This window comes from Ctenopharyngodon idella, chromosome 14, assembly GCF_019924925.1.
Source record: "Ctenopharyngodon idella isolate HZGC_01 chromosome 14, HZGC01, whole genome shotgun sequence".
Taxonomy (NCBI): Eukaryota; Metazoa; Chordata; class Actinopteri; order Cypriniformes; family Xenocyprididae; genus Ctenopharyngodon; species Ctenopharyngodon idella.
The window spans coordinates 10119358-10142238 of NC_067233.1; the positions used below are offsets into that span (position 1 = coordinate 10119358).

General features: G+C 38.6%; 1 protein-coding gene across 1 annotated transcript in view; it reads left to right on the forward strand.

The window, feature by feature from the left end:
- The first annotated feature begins 831 nt into the window (after positions 1-831).
- Positions 832-22881, forward strand: part of gpc4 (glypican 4) — a 39480-nt gene continuing 17430 nt past the window's right edge. Inside the window, exon 1 of the mRNA XM_051860030.1 lies at positions 832-1593. Coding sequence (XP_051715990.1) covers positions 1440-1593 — 154 coding nt within the window. The 5' untranslated portion in view covers positions 832-1439. The remainder of the gene's footprint in view (positions 1594-22881) is intronic.

Sequence of the window (22881 nt, forward strand, 5' to 3'; positions counted from 1 at the left end):
AGGTCTTACAGGGGTGGAACAACATGAGGGTGAGTAATTAATGACTGGATTTTCATTTTTGGGTGAACTAACCCTTTAAGATAAATTAAAATGTATGAGTACAAAATTGAAATCTGCTAGTTCTGCTTACTTATACTTTGAATTTCTTAACTTAAAAAATTTGATGTAACTGATTACCTCATTTTTTTGAGTTTTGCCAACTTAATCGGGTTTACAGTGTACAATGCAGCAAAATATCTGTGGTTTAACATCCTGACTTTTCAAAAAAGCTCATGTCTCAGTAGTTTCACAACAACTGCTCTAAACCACACAAAAACCGCTCTAATTATGGCCTTTGTCATTGTTGGAAAGACAGGCTGCTGTCCCTGAGGACTGTCATAATCTGAGTGAGATGTTTTGGTTTGGTTGTTCATCATGAGCTGAGATTCCACTGAGTGTCTCTCTCTCTCTCTCTCTCTGTGTGTTTCTTTCGGCCTCTCTTTCCCTTTCTTTTTGGCTGTCATTGGGCCTCTAGCCACACCACAACCTTTACAGATCTGTGTCACATTTCATGACATGCAGACAGATCACTAGGTTATGTTCTCACCTCTTTAGTGCCCTTCTTGTGAGCTGATTGATTAATGTAATACAAAAATCTATCTATCTATGCTCTTAACCATCAATTAAAGTGGCAAAAACTCCTGTAAAATGTCAACAATATGTCTACTCAGTACAGGAATGATTTGAACAGTATGTACACGATTACTGGCAGACTGTAAATGTTAATATTCTAAGTCAATGTAACCTCCTGCGCGCGCCATGCTCCACCCCGTGTGTTTCGCGTGGCCAGCTCTCTTTGTCCGGAACTCAGCTGCGTGCTCGCGCAGTCCTGACTCTGTGCTGAGATCTCGCCGCGCGCACAAGCAACTCCTCGATTCCCACTCTGCGTCCAGACTGCACACCAGCGCGAGAGGGGGAAAACTTTCCTAAAACTTTTTATCTCATTTTTCTCGCTTCTTCTTGTACAGAGCAAGCTGCTTTGCGGATCCTTTCAATTGAAGAAACTGGTTAAGAAGTACCTTGCCTTTACAACACTGAACATGTGTGCGCGTGCATAGCGCTGGACATAGGGCAGATTTGCTTTTGTTTTTCTTAAGAAAAAAAGTCGCAAAGAAGAGCGCAAAGTACTGACTACTTCACTGTTTGTTGTTACTTTTGTTCGTTTTTTATTCGTTACACATTGCAGGATTGTTTCGCTCGTTGTTATTTTTAGAGGCCCGGTTTTTATTGCTCAAGAAAATCCAGTTCGCGAGATCCGAGCGGCTAAAAGAAGTTAAACACTGAGGGACGCCGCATCCTCATGAGGAAATCAGAAGAGTGAATCGAAAAGATTTCGTGACTGAACTTTTTGTTTTCTATTACTTTTTGGTGTTGCGGCTCCATTGCTCAAGCAGTCAGCGATGAAGATGTTCGTTGTTTTTACTGTATGTATGTCGGTTGTGGTTTTGGCATCGGCTCAGGCTGATCAGAAGTTAAAGAACTGCAATGAAGTCAGAACTGCCTACAGTTCGAAAGGTTTCAACGTCAACGATGTTCCCAACAAAGGAGTGCATGGTGAGTTACACTGATTTTATTTACTTAAAAAATAGTTTGTGACAGTTTTTCAAGAAAGATTTGATTATCAAGGCTTTAGGCTTTGAAGGTGTGTAAATACACAATCGGGCATGCATAAATACAGTGAAGGACATAAGTTCGACAAGGTCTGTTTTGTATTTTCTAATAAAGTGTATAAAGTTTACAACACGGCCCAGGTTTTTTTCTGTCCACATGTTTATTATCTATAACTTTTTAAAACTCTGCTTTTCTAATATTATTGTTCACGTATCATATTGGCCATCGATTTCATTAGGTCATTAAAGTGACTAGACAGTACTTTTATGACACAGTACAATTATGACTTAAGGTATGGGATAATTCACCTAAATAAATACTGTTTACACGTCCTCATTTTTGTTCCATACCTGTATTTTATTTCTACTGTGAGACGTGAATGATGATCGGCAGAATGACAGCCCCAGTCACCATTCACTTGCATTGTATGAAAAAAGAGATGCTATCAAAGTGAATGGTGAGACTGTCATTCTACCTAACATCATATTTTGTGTTCCACAGAAATAAAAGACAAAATGGTTAGGAAATACATGAGTTTTGAGTACATGACCGAATTTTTAATTTAGGATGAACTGTCTCTTTAAGTCGCGTTCTCCGGCTAACATGTGCGTTACCGCACTTTGGATTGTAAGTAGGCAGTTACTGCATCTTTTAAACGGGATGCAGCTCGTGATTACATTTCTATAGTTACAAGTGTTCCGTCGTTCCTCCCCTCCGCACCCCCAGCTGCTGTCTTTGTTTCAAAGTGGTGTACTTTGTCATTGTAAGCGAGAGTCAGTCATCGGACAGTGATTGTCATTCAGAAGAGCTTAATGCTCATGTAAATGCACTGATTTTATCTGGAGTGGGAATGGGGGCGGGGGCGTAACAAGTTGCAGTTTTTAGCTCCTCTTCAAGGTTTGAATGAGGGGGAGAAGCTAGCCTCGGGACACAGTTTGGATATAATCACTGTCTTATTTCCCCTTAAGTAAAAGAGAAAGCTTTCCTGACTTGAAGGCCGGCCAAATGCTTCGTCCAAGGAGACCTTCTCCTGTACTCTGCATTTAGGGCATTGAATCTAACCAAGAACCTATGCACAGATCTGAATGAAACTCACTAGATAACTCTCATTTGAAATCTGAAGTTGGCATGACACACTCCAAGTATTCATTATAAAGTTTTAAGCAATATCACAAAAGCAAGAGTGCTGTTGTTTTTAATGTGGCTGCAGTGTCAGCCTTGCTGATTGGGAGTATGATATTGCCTTTATACAGCAGTTTGCAAGTTTTTACAGTATACATGTTGTTATACTTGTACCAAGTAGTTATACAACTAACCAATTAGTTTGTATGTTTCTTTTCTGATAGAGAAAATAGTCCCAAAGAAGCCAAAGTGTTCTTTGAGTGTATTTAAGCAATTCAGGCTTTGATATTTGTGGGCCGAGTGACAGCTTTGTCCTTACCAGGGGTGTAAATTGGACATTTCATCACAATACAATCTGACACTGACCAGAAATACAATGTTTGCAGATACCTTAAAACATGCTGCAATACAAATACAGTTTGATTAGATTCAGGAGCCTGTGGTCGATATACCAATACTACGATATTATGTGCCTCTTCTACAAAAACAATTTTCACAAATGCAGCCAAAATATGATATAAACATTTTATTGAATTTCTGGATATTTCAAATACTGTATACCAATTGGGGCATCCACAACAAAAAAAAATACACTTAATAACAGAGAAAAAAAAAACTTAAATCCTAAAATTATATCAATTTTTGATTGATGTATGAATCTATATCAATGTATTGTTACACTATACTCCTCTGCTAAAAGCATTTTGAAATAATCTGAAAACAATTTGAGGACCTGCATGAGCATTTGTGTATTATCTAATGTATTCCTACGATTCTTGATTTTTTTTTTTTTTTTTTTTTTTGACGATTAAACCAAGTGCATGCATGACTGCATCTAGGTGAAGGGGAACAATTGAGCCTTAATTTTCCCTGTACTTTACACCAGCCCAACAGGTCCATTGTCTACCCTGTGGTGTCATTGTAATGCAAACTTTGAGTGTTCCCCAACATGTCTGCATTTGTCATGTTTTATTGTGTCAAATCTCCAGTTTTGTTGTGATGGCTTTAAAGAATGAATTATAAAGGCTCGTTTAGAGGGTAGGTTTGGGTGCCATGCGCGTGTACCTCTCACAATGGTGCACAATATGCGTCGGGACCCTGTGCAAGGCTAACCTCAGTTAGCATGCCTTTGTCAATAAGAGACTGAGATAATTGATACAGAGAAAGTGACATGGTCTGCTGTTGCTGAGGGGTGGAGGTTCTTAGAAAGGAAAAAAAGGAAGCACAAAAAGCTCTGCTTTGGCTTAACAATGTCTCCTGTTGCTAGGGAGAAAATGGTCCACAGGAGAACCTAATTGAACTGGCAGTGGCCCCCTGGTTCTGGCTTTCAGAGCTGGCCCTCTTCACCTTGTAGTCAAAACATGTCTTCTTTATTCTTCTGTAGTCCTGAAGCACAATTCCATCCTTATGGTTTGAGCCAGTCCTACACGGAGCACTAATCAGGCAAATGGTCAAAATTACACCCCATGCATGACGATGTTTCTTCGTTCCAGCCATTCATTTGGAAGGGTATTATTATTTATACACAGAATAGTTTTTCATGTGATTCACACTAGTCAAGAAAGGCTGGTAGTTTCATTGAAGGCCACTGTTCTTTTCAGTGTCGTTTTGCTTTTGTTAGAGTTGTAAATCAGAAGTATAGAACGTTATGGCTTTTGCAGGCACTGCATCCAACATGGCGAGATTTCCTGGAGCTGCAAGTATCTTTTGCTTTTGATTTGCAGTGAAAGGATGGAATTCAATTTTAACTCTCTAGCTTCTTTTAGCCATAGAGCTCATGATATGGAAGTAAACCAAAAAAATAAGGAAGTAATTTGGTTGCCTCTTGCTATTTTTAACAAATGTGGTGGTAATGTATGATGAGTTACAATGTCCTTCCTTTATTTGCGTCTTTAAATGTCAGTCAGACGATCATTGGAATCTTAAAACACTTTCCCTCAGTTTCAAAGACAAGGCTTAAGCCAAGCCTAATGCATGTTTGAGCTGTTTTAAATGAAAGCAACTTGCACTGACATATCTTAAAATATGTCAGTGCCATTGTTTTGTCTTAAGATGCACACCAGTAATGTTTTTTTTTTTTTCTCTTCTCTCTAAGGCATGTTTATAAAAGCTACTAAAATATCCTAATTGAACTAAGATATAATTCTGGCTTAATCTAAGCCCTGTCTGTGAATCCAGGTGTATAATGTATAATGGTGTATAAACCCCTTTAAGTTTTGCCTCTTTTAAACTTTAGCTATTTTTCTAACAAATGTGGTTACTGTATTATGACAAATTACTTAAATAATTAGGAATAATTGACGACGGGCCATTGAATTCTTAGAAAATAATGCACACCCGAGGTGGTAATGCGTTACACCTCCGTTACACCTCGGGTGTGCATTATTTTCTAAGAATTCAACAGTCCGGAGTTAATTATTATACTACGGTTACCACACCTCAAAACACTGTTTCGATGGTGTATTTCAAGACATTTGTCAGCTTTTTGTCCTTAAAACACTCTTGTGTGTGGGACTAATTTCTTACACATCTCATCCCAAGCCTCCATTGCTAATTCTGAAACGTCATTTCAGAACTAGTATCGGATGCTTGAGCCTTGATAGCAGAATAATACAGTTGATACAGTTATTAATGCACAGAGAGAGAGAGAATGAGAATATGCATATGTGAATTAGTGTCTGTGTCTCTCTCACGGCAGCAGTGTCTCTACTAATAGCGAAACTAAACTAAGTTTATCTACCTCAAGAATCGCACAGATATAGCCTCACTGGTGAATCATCAGAGCAGCGCTGACCAAATGTTTCTGTGCGGGTGCGTGTCTGTACGATACAGTACGCGTGTACGTTTGAAAGAGCGAGAGAGCATGAGAGAGTATGCGCTTTCAGGGCACAATAAAACGTATTTTCTGGGAAAAACCATGACACTAATTTCGTTTTCATCCTGTTGTTTTCTATATTTATTTGCTTGGTCGGTGTCATTGTGAAATAACTGAAAACATTTGTCGAAGTGATATGGAACTGTAATGCAGTCAAGATCTGCTAGAACTACTTTAGCCGGGCGTTTCCCTGAAAATAATTGCACACCTTAGAACGTTGATCAACCAATCAGATTCGAGCATTCAACAGTCTCGTAGTATAATATATTTTAAAAGCTAAGTACGTTTTTAAAGGCAACGTAGAAGTGTAAGTATAGCAGAAGTTTTATGGTTTTATGTTTAGGACACCTAGCAAATAAGTGCGCTTCATGCTACCAATTCAGCTAAGCAGTTGTAAGGTTGTGGTGTGAAATTGGTGTTACAAAGTTTCTGTGTGTTTCTCTGCTTGACAAGCATGCGTTTTGTAAGGAGATTTTGAAAGCAGGGAGCTGTTGGTTAAGCAGAGGTGAGATCTTTCTTCATGGTCAGAGTGCCTCTCTAGATCCTCTCAGTTTGAGAGGACTGTGGATTATTGCACCTTAGGAAACTTCATAGTTCTTTAAGCCCTGAAGTACATAAATCCCTGCTGAGGACTAAACCGCCTGTGTCCTCCAATCCTCAGCTAAACCGAAAGCACTGCCTGGCTGTATTATAAAAAGCTAACCTCACTGATTATGATAGTTTGATTGGCCTAGATGTCGTAAAACACGCGTGTCAAGTGCCTACCGCCCAGTGGCAGGCGGCTGACCAGATACTGATACTGAGCAGATTGGTATCTCGACTTGTCAACAGCTCCTCATAGAGATCCAGCAGAATGCTTTTCCCTGCTCTGGAAAAATCTGCTTTGCTTTATGGTTGGCAGTTTGCTCTTATGTCATGCCTCAGGTATGGACAATGGCAAAGATCAGACATGTTTCCTCCCCTTTCTCCTGAAAGATTCATCCTACTCTTAATTACTTCAGTACATTATGAGACTCTGAGAGGCGATGACTTCACCTCACTGGCCTCTTGATATTGTACAGATCAGATCTGAATTGGACACACTTAATCTTTGGCCTGTAGCTTAGATGCATCATGATTTATTTTTGCAGTCTTTTTTATTATTATTGCTTGCCTTGCATTGCCTTTCAAAATAATTATTCCTTGCCTTGCCTTGCAAAATAATTGACATATTGTGTCATGTCATCTGAATCTGAAAGAGGTTCTACCCTTTTTCCTGTCCCTTGTGTTTTTCATTAAATGCTTAAGCTAATTTGATCATGTTTTCAGCTACTAGCTCCAATCGATCACATTCTATGAATTGATCGATAGTCAGTAATTCTGGCCAATCTCACAAAATAATCACAATTTGATGAGGTAAAACTGCCGATGGGCATGTAAACGGTATACAGATGAGGCTTCTGCGCCCTGTTCTGCTTTGTAACTTTGTGAAACATTTGTAAACCATAATAAATCACATTTTTATTTAGAGCCGGTTGTCTCGATTCAAACGAGCCCACACACAACATAACATGATGCGTAGATCTTGAGAAAATCCTCACGGAGTGACATGACATGCTGCGTTGCTAAAGCTATAGGACTTGTGGGATCCGATCGCGTTGCAATCATGAGGCAGTGTTTTCCAACGTCATTTGAAAGTTCAACCAACGGAAACAGGATCTCCGGTATGGTGGGACCATACCGGATGTTTTACAGGTGGAGCACGTTTGGATTGGATTGATCGCTCAAATTGACAGGTCATGATTTACCGTGCGCCATAGAATATAAGTATATTAAATGCCTTCAGGGAGTTAGGGGTTAAAAGTGACAGCCAACAGAGAGCTTACGTATCACGTATATAAAGCTTGAATGGTCAGGATATGTATCGGTCGATCATGATGACAGGAAATCTCTAGTCGGTATCAGCTGCAAAAATCCTTATCGGAGCATCCTTATCAGCTACCGATGAGATTGCAGAACTCTTAACTCTTGTGTTTTGTACAATATCTAAATCCATTATCCCCCCCAAAGAGATGGTGATTAGATATAGAGATAAGATATGAGCTCATTTGCTGTCCGGCTTTTCATTCTCTAAACATGCAGAACAGCAGGTTTGTTCCTCATTTGAACGTTGCATATTAATGAATGGGAATTCATCTGTATGCAGTCAGTTCATTACAGATTAAGGATATAAAGTCGATTGAATTTAGCTGTTTAATTGGGTAAAATGCAAACTTGCTGTTTCCTCCACTGACAGTCAGATGGGTTGAGTATCACAAGTTGATCATGCCAGTTAGAAAGTTAATTTATGCCGAGTTAATGAGACCTTTGTCTGCCACCGTGTCAGATGAGAGCCCCCCCAAACACAAAAACTGTTCCAGCAAATCAGAGGAAAATTGCGCAAGTGCGATAATTAAAGAACAAATCACATTAGTTGTCACTGTTGTCAGCTGTGTGTACTATTATCAGGGCAGATGTCGCTCATTAAATTAGAGGTTAATGTAATAATAAAGTAAAAACACTTCAGTATTTTGTGAATAATTAGTTTACAGTGATTTTGCACATTAATGTCCTTCTACTTCAAGGTAGATGACAAGTGACAAGCACTGTTTTTGAAAAACACTGTTTTTGCTGTTTGAAATGTCAACTATCCTTTGTTAAATATTGAATTGTCTGTAGTTTGTCAAATGGGTTTGCAATGCAGTGTTTTTCCTACTGTGGGAGAGACTAAATCAGAGATAATCTGTGTGCTGTGCTTTCGGTGACCTGAGCCCAGTGGATAACTGCCTGTAATTGAGTTTGGATATCAGGAGGAAGTGGTCTTGTGAATGCGAACCGAGCAGCGGTTAGTAATGAACAAGCAGGAGGAGAAGTAGTAGTGCAATGCAACCTGGCCAGAACACTCTCACGGTAATTCGTAACTATTTTACATTTTGGTGAATTGGTGGCTAATTCATATTAATTTATGGGTCAGTGACGTGATGGGTCAATTTTTTGTCCAAAGGGTAAAAAAAGATATGACATCCAAAGTATATAAGGTTGTACATCTAGATTTATTTTATCAAATCCAAAAAGTTTTAATTATATTTTGCTACATATAAAGGTATTTTAAAGATTTTGAAGTGTCAATAGGTCATTCGGTTTAACCGTCTAAAGGCCAATACAGCCATTTCATTTGTGATTAAAATATTTTAAAATGTAATAAATGTATATATTCGTTGCTTTGTTATGAGAAAGAATGTCCAGAAAAATGAATTTCATTGATGTCATTCGGAGTAACCAATATAAAGGGACCATTTTCAAGTCGTGGTCAGTATCATGTGACAGGATGTGACATCATTCAGACACCTGCAAAGGACCACATGGTCGTGAAGCAAAGTAACTAACTCTCTTAACTATTTTAAAAATTTGTTTTCACTTGCTCTGACACATGTCCCGAAACATCAGGTCATTCGGTACAACCATTATAAAACATAGAAAATGTAATATTTTAAAAACTTGTACTAAATATAAAATGTTTGATTATTCTTTTTGCTAGCTAGATAAAAAGCTAACTAACTAGCTAGATAGATATCAGCCTGTTAGCATTGTTTTTTTTTTTTTTTTTTTTTTTTTTTTATAAATATTGTCATTCGGTATAACCAAAAGTGTCATTCAGTAAAACCGAAATTTTGGTTAAACCGTATGACTTTTTTGGTGACCAATTTTGTCCATCTTGTAAAAAATGACAAAAGCAGTGTTAATTGATTATAAAAACCTCATAATCTCATTGTCAACACTTAATAAAACTTAAAAATTAATTATGTCTCTTAGGTTTTTTAAACTGTTAAAAAAACATAATTCGTCAATTACCCTTGTACATTCTTGTATGATACGTTTACGCACCACAGTTATATTTAGCCGTGAACCTTCATGCTTACGTTTTTTTCCCTAAAAATCATACGTTTCCATATGAATTGCATAGTACAAATTGATACGAAATTGCCACCTCGTAAAATAGTTTTTTTTTTCTATGAGTTCGGGTAGGACCAGCTGATTCCTGATGTAGATGTGGTACTTGGGTCTTGATTCTGGGTTAAATCCATGTTCTGTTCAAAATGTTCATTATTTATGACTTACCATGGTCTGCGTAAGTGAAATCTATGAAGATATAAGGAGAAAGTTTATTTTTTTTTTAGCTCTTACTTGGTTTCCTCTTAATGCCCCCTGCAACCCCCCCAAAGCGACGGCCTGGTGGGGGGTAAGTGCAGGGTGTGGGAACAATGGGGCACCCCTTTTACCCCGAGTCTGCCCCCTCCTTGGCGCATTCCACAGGGGACCACCAAGACCTCCTCACTGGGTCCTCAGATCCAGGAGCGGCAACAAAGACTCAGCTGGAGCATCTTCAACAGAGGATTGACTGAATGTTGAATGAAAGAGAAGGGAGTTTTGACTGACAGAAGAAGAGTGGCAACTTAACATGTTACTAAGAGGAGCTGCCACCACATATGATTGAGCGAGAGCGTGTGACCCGCTCACAGGGAATGTGAGGAACGCTCCGAAACGTGGCTTGGGGCGGGATTCGTGAGCTCTGACTCACCCTGAGTCATCTGTGCTCTCTGAATGAGGCAGATGTGCAGAGACATGAAGAAAAAAGCCTCACACTTCCTCAGCCCAAGACCTGTGTCTCTTGTGACATTGTTAGTGTAGTTTGTGGTTTTCCCTGAGTAAATCTGGCACAGTACAGAGTGATGTCGGATGGGTGCCGTGTAAAATCTGGCCCTGTGTTTGTGGCTTTCCACACTTGAAGGCAGATACAGGCTGCCACTGAAGTTCCTTGTTAACACTTCCCATTTGCATGCTGTTAAATCGACACTCCCTGGGCCCCCAAACTTGGCCGGTGGGTCTGTTCCTGTTCCCTCGCATCCCGCTGGATAGGGACAGCTTTGTAGGCAGTGTTTGTGCCGAAGCAGCTTTTCTACACTACTTTTTTCCTTCTCTCTCTCTCTCTCTCTCTCTCTCTCTCTCTCTCTCTCTCTCTCTCTCTCTCTCTCTCTCTCTCTCTCTCTTTTTCTGTGCTGTTTCATCCATCCTGGATTTCTACATAGTCTTGTCCAAGTGTTATCCCCCCGTTCTTTTCATTTGTCCCACTCTTTTCACCTCCCTATCTGCTCTGTGTGTGGGAAGCTTTCCAGATGATTTTAATACAAAAACAGACTGCTACAGCGATGGCTGCTGTTTGCTCAAACCCTTCCTCCCGTGGCTTTGTTATCAGGCATTAGCATGGCTGCTATGTGGTGGAGTATGCAAGCAGAGACTGGAGCTTTGGATCCAGGTCTCCACTGGGACATTCCCTTGCCCTCATTCCTCTGTAAAAGCTCCCTGTGTGTGTTATTTGAGAGTTGGTGTCTTTTTTTTTTTTTTCTTTTTTTTTTTCAGTCAGGTTGGTGTTGTTACTCCAGCTGTGAGCAGTGCAGAGACCTTCACTCAAGGTTCTTCACATCATAAATTCTTTACACCTCCAAAAGCTGCATAAAATCAACCAAATGAGATATGCAGGAGGTTTAACACAATGTTGTGCAAATGTATGGTATGCATGTAAATTCAATGACTTAATGGCGCCAATCACAATTTGTAGACTACTGTTCAAAAGTCTATGATTTGGAAGATTTATTTATTTTATTTTATTTTATTTTTTTAAAGAAATTATTACTTTTATTCAGCTCGGTTGCATTAGCATAAATTTGATCAAAGTGGCAGTACAGACATTTATAATCTTAACACATTTTTTTTTTTTTTTTTACTTTCTATCCATTAAAGAATCCTGAAAAATATGTAAAATATGGTTTACACACAAATTAAGCAACACAACTGTTTTCAACATTGATAATAATAAGAAATGTTTCTTGAGCAGCAAATCAGCCTATTAAAATGATTTCTGAAGGATCATGTGACACTGAAGACTGGAGTAATGATGCTGAAAATTCAGCTTTGATCACAGGAATACCTTACATTGAAATAGAAAACAGCTATTTTCAGTTGCAGTAATATTACTGTTTTACTGCATTTTTATATAAAAAAGCAGCTTTGGGGAGCATATTACACTTCTTTCAAAAACATTAAAAACTTACCGACCCCAAATGTCTTGACACAACACAATATGAATATGAGTCTATCTAGTGTTAACAATATGAGTCGATAACACTAGAATAAAGTTCAAATCATTATCACTAGGCTAGAGAACTATAACCATTTTTACAGCATTTGTTATTTTATGAGCATTTCGTATTCATTTACAATTTATTAACTAATGTGAATTTATGCAACTTAATGTTAAAAATGTATTAGAGTATGTAGAAATAACAAAAGCTGTAAAAGTATAACTAACAGTGGACCTAATGCATTAACTGATGTTAACAAATTGAACCTCATTGTAAAGTGTTACCGAAATGTGATATGATTGCATCATAACAACCCTAATGTAAAGTAATAATGATAATCATGACTATATTATGTCTGTGGTTTTTCTCCTGCCTCTCACAATCATTTGTGGCTGTTTTGAGAGCTGAGAAATGTAGGCCAGGGGCTCATCTGGGCTCATTTGGGCAGAAGCCCTCAACTCTGGGAATGTTCCAGATTTCCTGTAATCCCTGCTAATTACTCCCACGGCCAACATCAAGACTCCCCCTGATGAGCCTCAGACCAGGACTCGTTTCAGCCCCGCTTGTATACAATCCGTTCGATTACCTAATTCTGCACCTCATACACATGTAAAAAAGCCTTTGGAGAGATTGGAGGATTGAGGTGGTGTGTGTTCGTGCAGACGGGTGGAGGCGGCTGTAGAGCTCCCTCACAGACCTCCGTCAATTTAACTGACGAGGTGATGGGAACTCTTAAAATGGTCATCAAAACCAAATGCCTCGGCTCCAGTCCCACTCCTGGCTCTGACATTTAAGTGACTTTTTTTTTTTCTTTTTTTCTAGTCTAATATGACTGTTCAGTTTGCCACAAGTAACTCATGCAGACCCTGGATGAATGTGTTTGGATTGGGCAAAGTCGTAGCTATGATTTCACTGAAAAACAAAATGGACACCCGGCCTGAAAACCCAAAATGGCCACATTTGATCTCCTTTCAGTCTTTGAGCGCAGAAGATCCTCTTATTGGTTGATTTATTGACATACCTGTCCATATATATTATCCTAGATGGGCGAGATGTCAGTCAAAAGCATAGTAAGTTTATCCCGGTGTAGGTTTACTCCCTCTACAATCGCTTATTGCTGCCGCTCTTCCTACCAACTTCACGGCTATCCAGTTTCCTAAGCCCAACAGGTATATCAGAATCATTGTTGCAGTGTTGTAGCTTTGAGGACTTGGAAATATGATCTTTGGCCTGACCTCATCCTGCCCATGGGCCCCTCTTTTTCTCTTTCCCCATCCCCTCTTCTCTCTTTATAACACACGGCTCACACATTACCTCGATGCTTGTCCGTCAGTTTCGACATCTGGTGGGTTTCAGCCACTCTTAGATGTCGATTATAAACAGTGTCAAAGAATGGCTTGGGCTTCCGCTGACTTGCTGTACCGAGGGGGATAAAATATAGCGCTCCTGCGTTAAAACCTTTCATATGCTGAAGGTTAAGGAAATGTTTTGTTTTTAAAAAGCGGATTTTGAGAGTCAGGAAGAATACGAGTGTAAAAATAAAGGGGATCTAGACTTGGAGAGCCGTACAGTGAGCGTGTTTGTGGTTTCAGTCATATGCGGCTTATGGTGGGCTTGCAAATTTCCAAACAAGACATGCTTTGACCTAGAAATACCCCCTTTTGAACCTCAGGTTGTTTGTGTGGATCTTCTATGGCTGTTTGAAGTTAAAGAGCTCAGTTCTGTTCTGTAGGAGACTCAGATAGAAAGAGATATAGTTGAGTTGTGTGGGAAATGTCCTTCTGGTAACTATTTTTATACATGTTATGATATACATGTGTGCTCAAGGCATACTTTTGGTTTGAATTCCATTTTGTAATGAAGAACTACAAGGAAAGAAGATGTGTTTGGGGAGGCAGTATTTTGCGTACGTGTTTACCTCTTAGCATAACTCGGCAGAGCTTTGGTTTGTCATAGTTGATGTTTCAGAGGAAAAGTAAGTTTTCTGTGGTTCCCCCAGGTTGTTTATTACCGTTTGACTGATTATTTTAGGTGATGTATGTATTGTCACTGCTCAGCCATGCCTGCAGTTTCTCACGTTGGATCTTCCCACCCCCTACTAAACTCTCGACTGTCATCCATCTGTGTGTGTCTTCATGCAAACATGCGCACAGATGTTCATTTTTGGAGAGGGATTGAGGATTCCTTCATTGTAGCATCAGAGTGAGCTGTGTCATCAGCTTTCATGTGTTATTTTCTCATCTTTTTAAACCCCCTCCTCCTCCTCGACTCTTCCTGGCTCTTCCTGGTTTGTACCTTTTGCCCTCTTTTTCCTCATGGGTAAATAAACGGTGCATTCCAGGCTGTCAGTGTCTCTGCTTACACGCCGGCTCATTGTAATTTGTCTTTTATTGTATTTCTGGCTGGAGGTATTGGATGGGGGTGTGTAATTGCTTCCAACTGAACTTTGCTCCATTTCGTGGAGTCGCTGTGTCCACTTCTTCACCACTTACTCAGCTCTGTAAGTGGATGAATCAACTATATTCTTTGATATTTCCCTGGAAATGCACCGATATAGAACATTTTACCAGTACTGAATTATGGTGCGCAAACAATATGATGGCCTATATTATAAATCTATACTGTTTTGCCTGTTTTTAAACAAAAATGCTCCTTTTTTTTTTTTTTAATCAATATATTGGGTCAATATATTTAAGCCAATAAATTGTAGTCAAATGGTCATAGAACCTCAGTTGGTTTATCTTTGAGCCTGCAAGACTTTTTTTTTTTTTTTTTTTTAAATCGATGGTAAATGGTGATGATTTTAGGATAAGAAAGTCTGAAAGACTCTGAAAAGTCTGTAGATGTTGGATGTCTTTTTAAGCACAAATAATTATGGATAATATTATCTATTGTTAGGTTTGATAAAGCACTACTTGATTCACCGCCATGTTGTGCATGTCCATGAGATCTGACCCTGCTCTGTCATTAACTGACTTCCATGTAGTTTGAATGAGAAGCTTCACACTCCAGCTTTCATGAAAGTAATGAACAACAGAGATCCGTCGATTCCTCTGTTAAACTCCAAACATGCAGTGTCCTGACTTTTAATGTGTCTCTGAAAGAGGCAGTCCAAGTTAAATGATTCACAATGAGGTGACCTGGGAAGTGGTGTAGGCAGGGAGCTTTTGTGAGCGGAGACAAAGCCGGAGACGGCACGCTGGGAAGGGAGAGGGAGACAGACATGGAGTGAGAGACTGTAGCGATGTTGTGGAATCTCCCCAAGGACTTCTGGGTAAATGTTCATGGATGGCAGCCTTTTGGAATGCTTACCAGTGGGGAGTTTTAATTGGCCAGAGGCCCTGCTCTGGTTTAGCAATCAGAGATTGACTGGTACAAAAGGATGAGAGCTTGTGGGTGATCACTCAAGTGTGTACACACACACACACACACACACACACACACACACACACACACACACACACACACACACACACAGGCATCAATCTAACATATGTGTGTCTCACCGCACCGATTCAGAGTTTGAGGATTTACGTGGTATTAAGGCTCCCTGCCCAGCATCATACTTTACATCTGGTTTGTGTTTTACATGTTGCTTTGTGCCTCAGTGCAATACAGAAGAGCAGGAGATGGTTTAACTGCTGTGCTCTTACCCTGGTTAATGATCACACAACCGTCTAGACTCATAAGCCTGTTATTAAGAGTCAAGTGTAACGGCTCGGTAGTATACGATCGGGACCTTGACTTTTGATGAAAACAACCATATTGCTTTGTTTTTTGCACATTTATTTCTTCTTCATTAACCCGCATGCCATCTGAAAAGAAAATGTTGGTGGTTTGGTGTTTTGACAGCTGTGTGAGCGATTTTTAATCCCTGATTAATTTAAGGAAGCATCATTTCGCACACATGCTTTTCTTGGCCTTGTGGCAGACTGCCATGTCTCTTCAACTCTAAATCTCCTCAGCTGAAATTCCTAATATCTGAACCATTGCGAAGCGAACCTTGAGTGCTTATTTTATATGATTTGAATAAAGAGCTCAGCAAGAATTGGATTTAAACATTTCTGTGGGTCTAAATCTCTTTTGGTTGTGATTTATGTGGGTTCAGAGTACAACCAGATGTATGTAGTGCTGAATGTAACTATTGCTCTAAGATGTTTCTATTGAAACTAGGGTAGCTGACATGAAATACTTTTGGTAGGTCAGTAGGGCTGTTAAAATGGCTGAAAAACTAAATTCAAATCTTTTACTTGAATATTACTAATATTTGAATTTAAATGGAATAATTTCAATAAGGGGAAAAAATCTTTTGGTTTGTCTCCTGAGGCCACAAGATAATAATGCACCACATTAAACTGTTTAAACTTTATACAATTTATAAAATTATATTTGATTTATAAACTATTGTGAAGAAAAAAGCATCATGCATTTATGCATAGTTTAATACAAAGAGCCGAAGCACCGATCACAATGAGTACTTTTGCTTTTGAAAACGTGAAATGCAGTGGAATGGGAAAAAAACCTTACTAAATCTCGAGACATGATTTTTGAAAATCGAATTTCTTTTAATTTTATACAGCTTTCTAAACATGCGGCGAGATGCGAGTGCAAAATGTGTTCTGTGTAAACCGTTTGGGTACGATTTGTAATATTCTATGAATATTTTAAATTTAAATTTGAATTTGACAGCCCTATAGGTCAGCATGTCTGAGTTAAACGGATTATAAAATATAAGATTATAAAAAAAAAAAAAAAAAGACACAACTTTGTTCTATCCATTAAATCGAGGCAGATCTGAATGAGAGCTTGCAGTTGATTTTATAAGAAAGAGCAGAGTTTAAGTGGACGAAATGTCCACAAAAAGTCTGGTATACATTACCGGAATTAAAAATTACGAGGTCAAAAATTGTGAAAACATGAAACGCATCCATGGAATGGTCATTCATTAAAAAAATCAACAAAATGCATTTAGAAAATATATAGGGTGAAATTTAACAGTATGCATTTAAACATGTAAATGTGAACCTAAAAAATTCATGGACACGTTTTGCATCAACTGCACATTAACCATTTGTTGAATATTTGCCACGTGCATGCACAATTACCTTTGTGAAGTCATTAACCATTAACAATTTCAGGGTGAGGAAAAGTCTCTCTAGACTAAACCTGTTGTCCTATTATGAATTTAAATGTAATATTTTTGGCAAACGGTGATCTGGCATGTGTCATGTTTAGTTTAATCACTCTGTGTGTTTCTTCCTTTATTTTGGCTTTACCGGACACAAGGGCCGTAGTTTGCTGAATGAACCCTTGGCTGGACTGTACAGTATTGTAAGAGGGTTTCCTGCCCTGTGCGAGTGTCAGTTGGGCCAGTTGGCGTGGGATATCCTGCTTGTTAACTCGGTTCCTCATTAATATGACACCTGCCCCACAGGGCTGCAGAGAGATGTGTCTCAGAGGATATCGCTCATGTCTTCAGATTAAATAGCGAAAGGGATTAGCAGCGCTCATTCCAGACATGGTATGATACGTGACCTCTGCGGACGGATCAACCAGATGGAGCAAGTAAACAACCTACTATGGAAAATGCTCAGCTCAGGATCAGTAGCGTAACCTGCATATGTGGCCTCAGAGGATCAGGGAATAGTAGGTGCTCTCCGTAGAGCAGGAGGAGGATATATCAGGAATGGAAAGGGGGGCTGGATTAGAAAAACATATCTCTAATTGTAGGTCAACAGACCTGTGAAGTGAGCTTTTTTGCTAATGTTTTTATAGTGTTAGACCTGAGGAATGTGTCCTTGAGCACAGTCTCAGAACTTTTTGAATCGCCCCCTTCACGTTACATCTGTGATCACGCCTATTAGCGCGTTAGCAGCATCAACAGAACACGCATGAGTTGGTGGAAAATAGGATTTTCTTTGCTCTTTTGAAATGAGAGTTTAATCTCCTATGTAGACAAACTCTAAGGTTCATCAAACTCATTTATGGAAACTAAGTGGAAAAAGTGGGTCGTTCTGAAAGCGAATGTTTATGATGTCAGAATATAAGTGTATTAACATATGACCACTCACATTTATGCATTGTGCAATGCTCCAATTCAGGGTTTCCCAAATAGGGGTTCATGAGGGAACAGAAAGGGTTTGTGAATTGATGAAAATCTAATAATTAATTATATTGCATTTACATTTGCATTTAGTCATTTAGCAGACGCTTTTCTCCAAAGCGACTTACAAATGAGAATAGTAGAAGCAATCAAATCAACATGAGTACAACAGTATGTAAGTGCCGTGTCAAGTCACAGTTTCATCAGTAAAGTGCTCGTAGCAAGGTTTTTTTTTTTTTTTTTTTTTTTTAATATATACGCAAATAGATGGAGAAAGAGTAAAGAAAATAGAAAAAAGAAAAGTAAAATATAAATAAAAAGTGCTAATATTACTGGGTCAAGTGTTGACGAAAAAGATATGTCTTTAGCAGTATTGAATGTAAATTTTAAATAAATAAATGGGGCATAAACAGCAACAAACATAGCAAAGTTTTTATCATGCCACAGTGTTTGAGGGAGTCTGTTCCAGGGAATCAGCCTATGAATATCTTACTTATTGAAGCATTTGGCTACATTTGAGTTTTTAACATCCAAAAATAATTATACACTTCAGCTTTAAAGGTACAATAACAAAACTTAATGTGTAATTTTAAGAGTTAGTGAAAGCAAAATTGGTAATTAAACTAAAATATGACTCTTTTGATGCCCTGAAAAAAGAAACCTTGACTAACTTTATAAGTGCACTAAAATGCAAAAATAAAATACTGCAAAATTGTAGAATATGTTAAGAAGGGAAAGGGGTAATCATATAGACTGACAGTGGGCAAGTAAAAGCTTGTCACATTAAATCTGATGACGGTTACAGGACAATATGGCCTACATGTAAGCGTTAGGTACCTCCTTACCAAGGCCTGTTTTTCTCAGTGCTTCACTCCAAGTGCCATAAAATGACCCCCTTGACATCATCCACCATTTTGTTTAGTGATCGTATGCACTGGCCAGCTCTGCTGTCATTTCCATTTAGCCATCCTACATTTATTGCAAGTCTCTGAAAGGCATCATTGTGCTGGCAATAGTGTTGTAAACTTGTCATGGCAGTGTTTGAGAGATGCTGGATTGGATTTGGAGAGAAAGAGAAAGTAATTCCTCTCTTTATTACCGCCATATGAGCAGTTGCTCTCTAATAATGGGTTCCTGTTACAGTTTTCCTGTTTGAATACGTTCCCGTTGCGGTGAGAACCGCACAATGAAAACCTGAGGAGTTGTATCTTTACCTTCTGTACAACTCTATTAATAGAGAGCGCCAGCTGTTTCCTCATGAACAAGACGCCAGTTGTGGTGGTTTCATACTCGTTGAGTGAACCAAAGTATTTAGACTTGAATAAATAAAGATTTAGTGCTAAAGGTGACTATTTGATGATCTGGGTTTTTTTTGTCTTCAAAGGAATTATCATTTCAACCAAGTAAATTCAAAATATTTAATTTTGTTTAGTAAAATACTGGAATGTAAAATACTTTAGCTATAAGCGTCAATTTTTACTTTAATATGGAAAATCTTTCTCAGGCACTTCTGTAAAAAATTGAGTTTGATGCTAACAAGTTGTTGAGTGTTGAAACGACATTGAAATGGGCCATTTGAATTTTTATTTGTAGATTCTGACACAAAGAAGAATCATTATTACAGCATTTCATTACATCAGTCAATGAAATGACTTATGCACTTTTTTTTTTTCACCATTAAGTTTACAAAAGGGCATCTTGATATCCACAATGTTGCTTTAATTTTATATTGTCAGCAAAATCATTGCAAATATATTCAATATCCCACAGCCCTAGTGATTACCAAGAGTGTCTTTAAAAATATCTAATATTTTTTGGATCTTTTTGTTCTTGTAAAGCACTTTTGTGTGTTTTATAAACGCTTCAGAGGTGTTGCATGATGTCTGTCTTGTTGATATCAAGTCCCGTGTCCATTCAGGCTGTTAGACAGCTATTAGAGAGAAGGACGATTGTCAGGAGTCATTGTGAAAACGCTCCTTCCTCCACCCTGTATTCATGAGTCTGTAAATGAAGGATGGACAGTCCAAAGATAGCCTCAGGCCACACAGAGAGAGAAGGGCTGAGATCTGTCTTCATGCAGATGGTGTGAAGGCAGGAGAGTGCATGAGCAGGGACATGTCTGAACATGAAAGGCACATTTTGGTGGAGACAACCATATAATAGAAAGGCTATGATTTAGAAATCAAATATTTAGCTTTTATCTGTCTGAAATGCCTGCGCTTAATTTCACTCTGCCTTTTATCTCAACAATCTACTCTCATCTCAAAGGTAATAGCGATACACGAGCGTCTTATGCCAAAGGGAGGGAGTGTACTCATTAAATGCTCATTCCACAAACATTTCAAGCAATACTCATTTGGAGCATTTCCCCCTAAAGGTTTGATGTTTTATCTGGAAGTTGTGGTTATCTCTCCTGAAAACTAGCCAAAACAACACGTCTGATTTCGTTGGGTCGGGATGTTTTAAACCCCATGGCACAACAGGGGGAAAAAAGCTTCTTGTCAAATAGTAGTTCCCCTCCTTCTGTGGTAATTGCAGCTTGTGTTAGTGTAAAGAAGGCTCTGGTGTTGGTATGTTGGCCATGTTGCTTTGTAGTCGACTCTCACAGTAGTGTGTGAATCATGTTGTCACGTCCATTTTGAATGTCTCCCATCACTGAGAGTGAACGTGGTTTTTTCTTTTTTTTTTTTTCTTTGCGCCTTAAAACTAAAGTATAAATAAAATAAATTCTTTAGCTTGAACCTCTTGTTTTGTGTACATTTTCAAGATTAAAATGTGAAAATCTTCCATTGACTAACATTGTTCATGTTAGCTATTCAAAATATTACAAAAATATTGCAGTATTTACATAATTGCAACTGGTTGTTTTTCTTGCATTTATTTGCATACTGAATTATCTTTCTTGACAGTTGACCTTAGTGAGAGTAGGACAGTGTTGTTATTGAACTAAAAATATAAAAACAATAAAATAAAATATTAGATGAAATCTTCACAACATAATTTCCAGGATTTTCCTTTGTTGCATCAGAAATATTACAGCTCTTTAAATAGTGTACTTTCATCCTTTTAGCCTTGTTTTAATTCATGGTGTCTGCCATTTGTCAAAGACAGTTCAGCATGCAAATAAATGCATGAAAGAAGACCAGTTGCAGTTAAGCATGCAAATATTCAAAGATATCATTGCTGTCAGTTATATTTTGAATGGCAAACATTAACAGTGCATATAGCTGCATTTACACAGTGTTGTTTTTTTTTTTTTGTTTATTTTGTAGAAATGTTATTTGGTTTTTATAGAATGTCTTTCAATCTGTTCTATTGAGGAAAATGGTAGCTAGGAAAAACATATTTTTCAAATAAGAAGTGGAATGATGATTCTCCATGGCTCGTATCCACCTGAAATGCGATGGTGATGATGACACTCGTGCTGGCATGTGGAAGTCTTATTAGGCAGACAAGGGAAGCCCATTACTTTGTTTCTTTTGGCAATGGCATGTTGATGTGGTGGCCAGAGCGATTTATAGTGACGGGCGGCCTGAAATAATCCCCCGGAGAATTTATGACTTCTGACTCAGTGGGTTCAGCCTGTGATTGAGTGTGTGTGTGCGTAATATGTGTGGGTGGTGGGTCTGCTGGTCAATCCTAGCAGGGTCACAGTGCATGGCCTCTCTCAGAGGAGTGGCTGTTAACCTTTAACCCCGGTGGTTAAGCCTGCTGGCTAGCAGCGTGGGGTTATGGAGGCTGAAGTCTGTCTGGGGCCATCGTAGCCTAGGAAGAAGGAGAGAGGGGAACGGGGGGTGTCAGGACTAATCTGGGTTTTGTCCACAGGGCAATTTCCATCCCTTCATCCGTCAGCAAAACAGAATGTTCCTGGGCCTCCAGAACAGCAACAGGAAGTGACTTATTGGAGTCAGCAATAGCAAAATCCCTCTTTCAGATTTATAGTCAGGTGGTTTACTCCTAAGGATCACATGTGAATGGAAATGGATCTTATTTCTGTCAAAAAGTTTGGCCTTGCGTTAAAGCAACGTGAAATCGCAGAAGCCTCCCTTATGCATGTGTGATGGATTTCTGCCCAGATTAGCTTTTGCAGGCATATTGACTTGGCCTCTTAAAAGATAGAAGTATTGATTTATATAAACTTATTGAGTAAAAAGTGTAAATACTGTGGCACTTTCTAAATTGTTTGTTTGAGTGGACCGATATGTCTCAGCCAATGTCTCAGAAATGACATTTACGTTTTATAGTATGTATAACCTCAAGAATGCTGTATTTTTATTTGTACACTGGAAAAAGGTGGTGTAGGATTTCATTTGAAATAATTTTCACTCAGAAATTGCTAGTAAATTTCACAAATAATTACAAAGAAACTGCAAGTAACACATTGAATTAAACATGAAATTGTTGTAGAAAGTAGAAGGACTGAAATAGTATTTTCTTGTAAAACATATTCCAATTATCTTTACTAAAATCACCCTTTTCCCTTCGTTGATTGTTTTGATTAGTTAATGGGCTGTGTTGAAATGGTCAAAGGTTCAGAATTGTTTTCCCTGTTCAGTAATTTGCAAGACCTTTAAATTTGGTTCCTTTTTCAGTGTTTTTACTAGAATATTTGCTTTGCTTTTTCAGGTTAGGTTCTCTCTCTCTCTCCAAATGCCCATATACAAAGAGCTGTCTGTTGGGCTGAGATATGATGTACAGGTCTTGTATGTACCTGATGCCAAGTGTGTGAAAGTGAGTGAGTGATTTGGACGGGGTCCCAGTGGAGTTGAGGGGTACAGCTGGCCTGGGGCCGCGGCAGGGTGAAGGTGCTGCTCTTTCTCAGCTTTGTAGACTAGTTGTTTGAGGCTCCTTATATGTATAAAGTCGTAACTTTTGTTTATAATTGCAAAGCTGCTTTAATGCAGGATTAATTGAATAAGGTGGTACTGACACCACAGTCAATACCAGTCTTATTGTAAACACCGATATACACA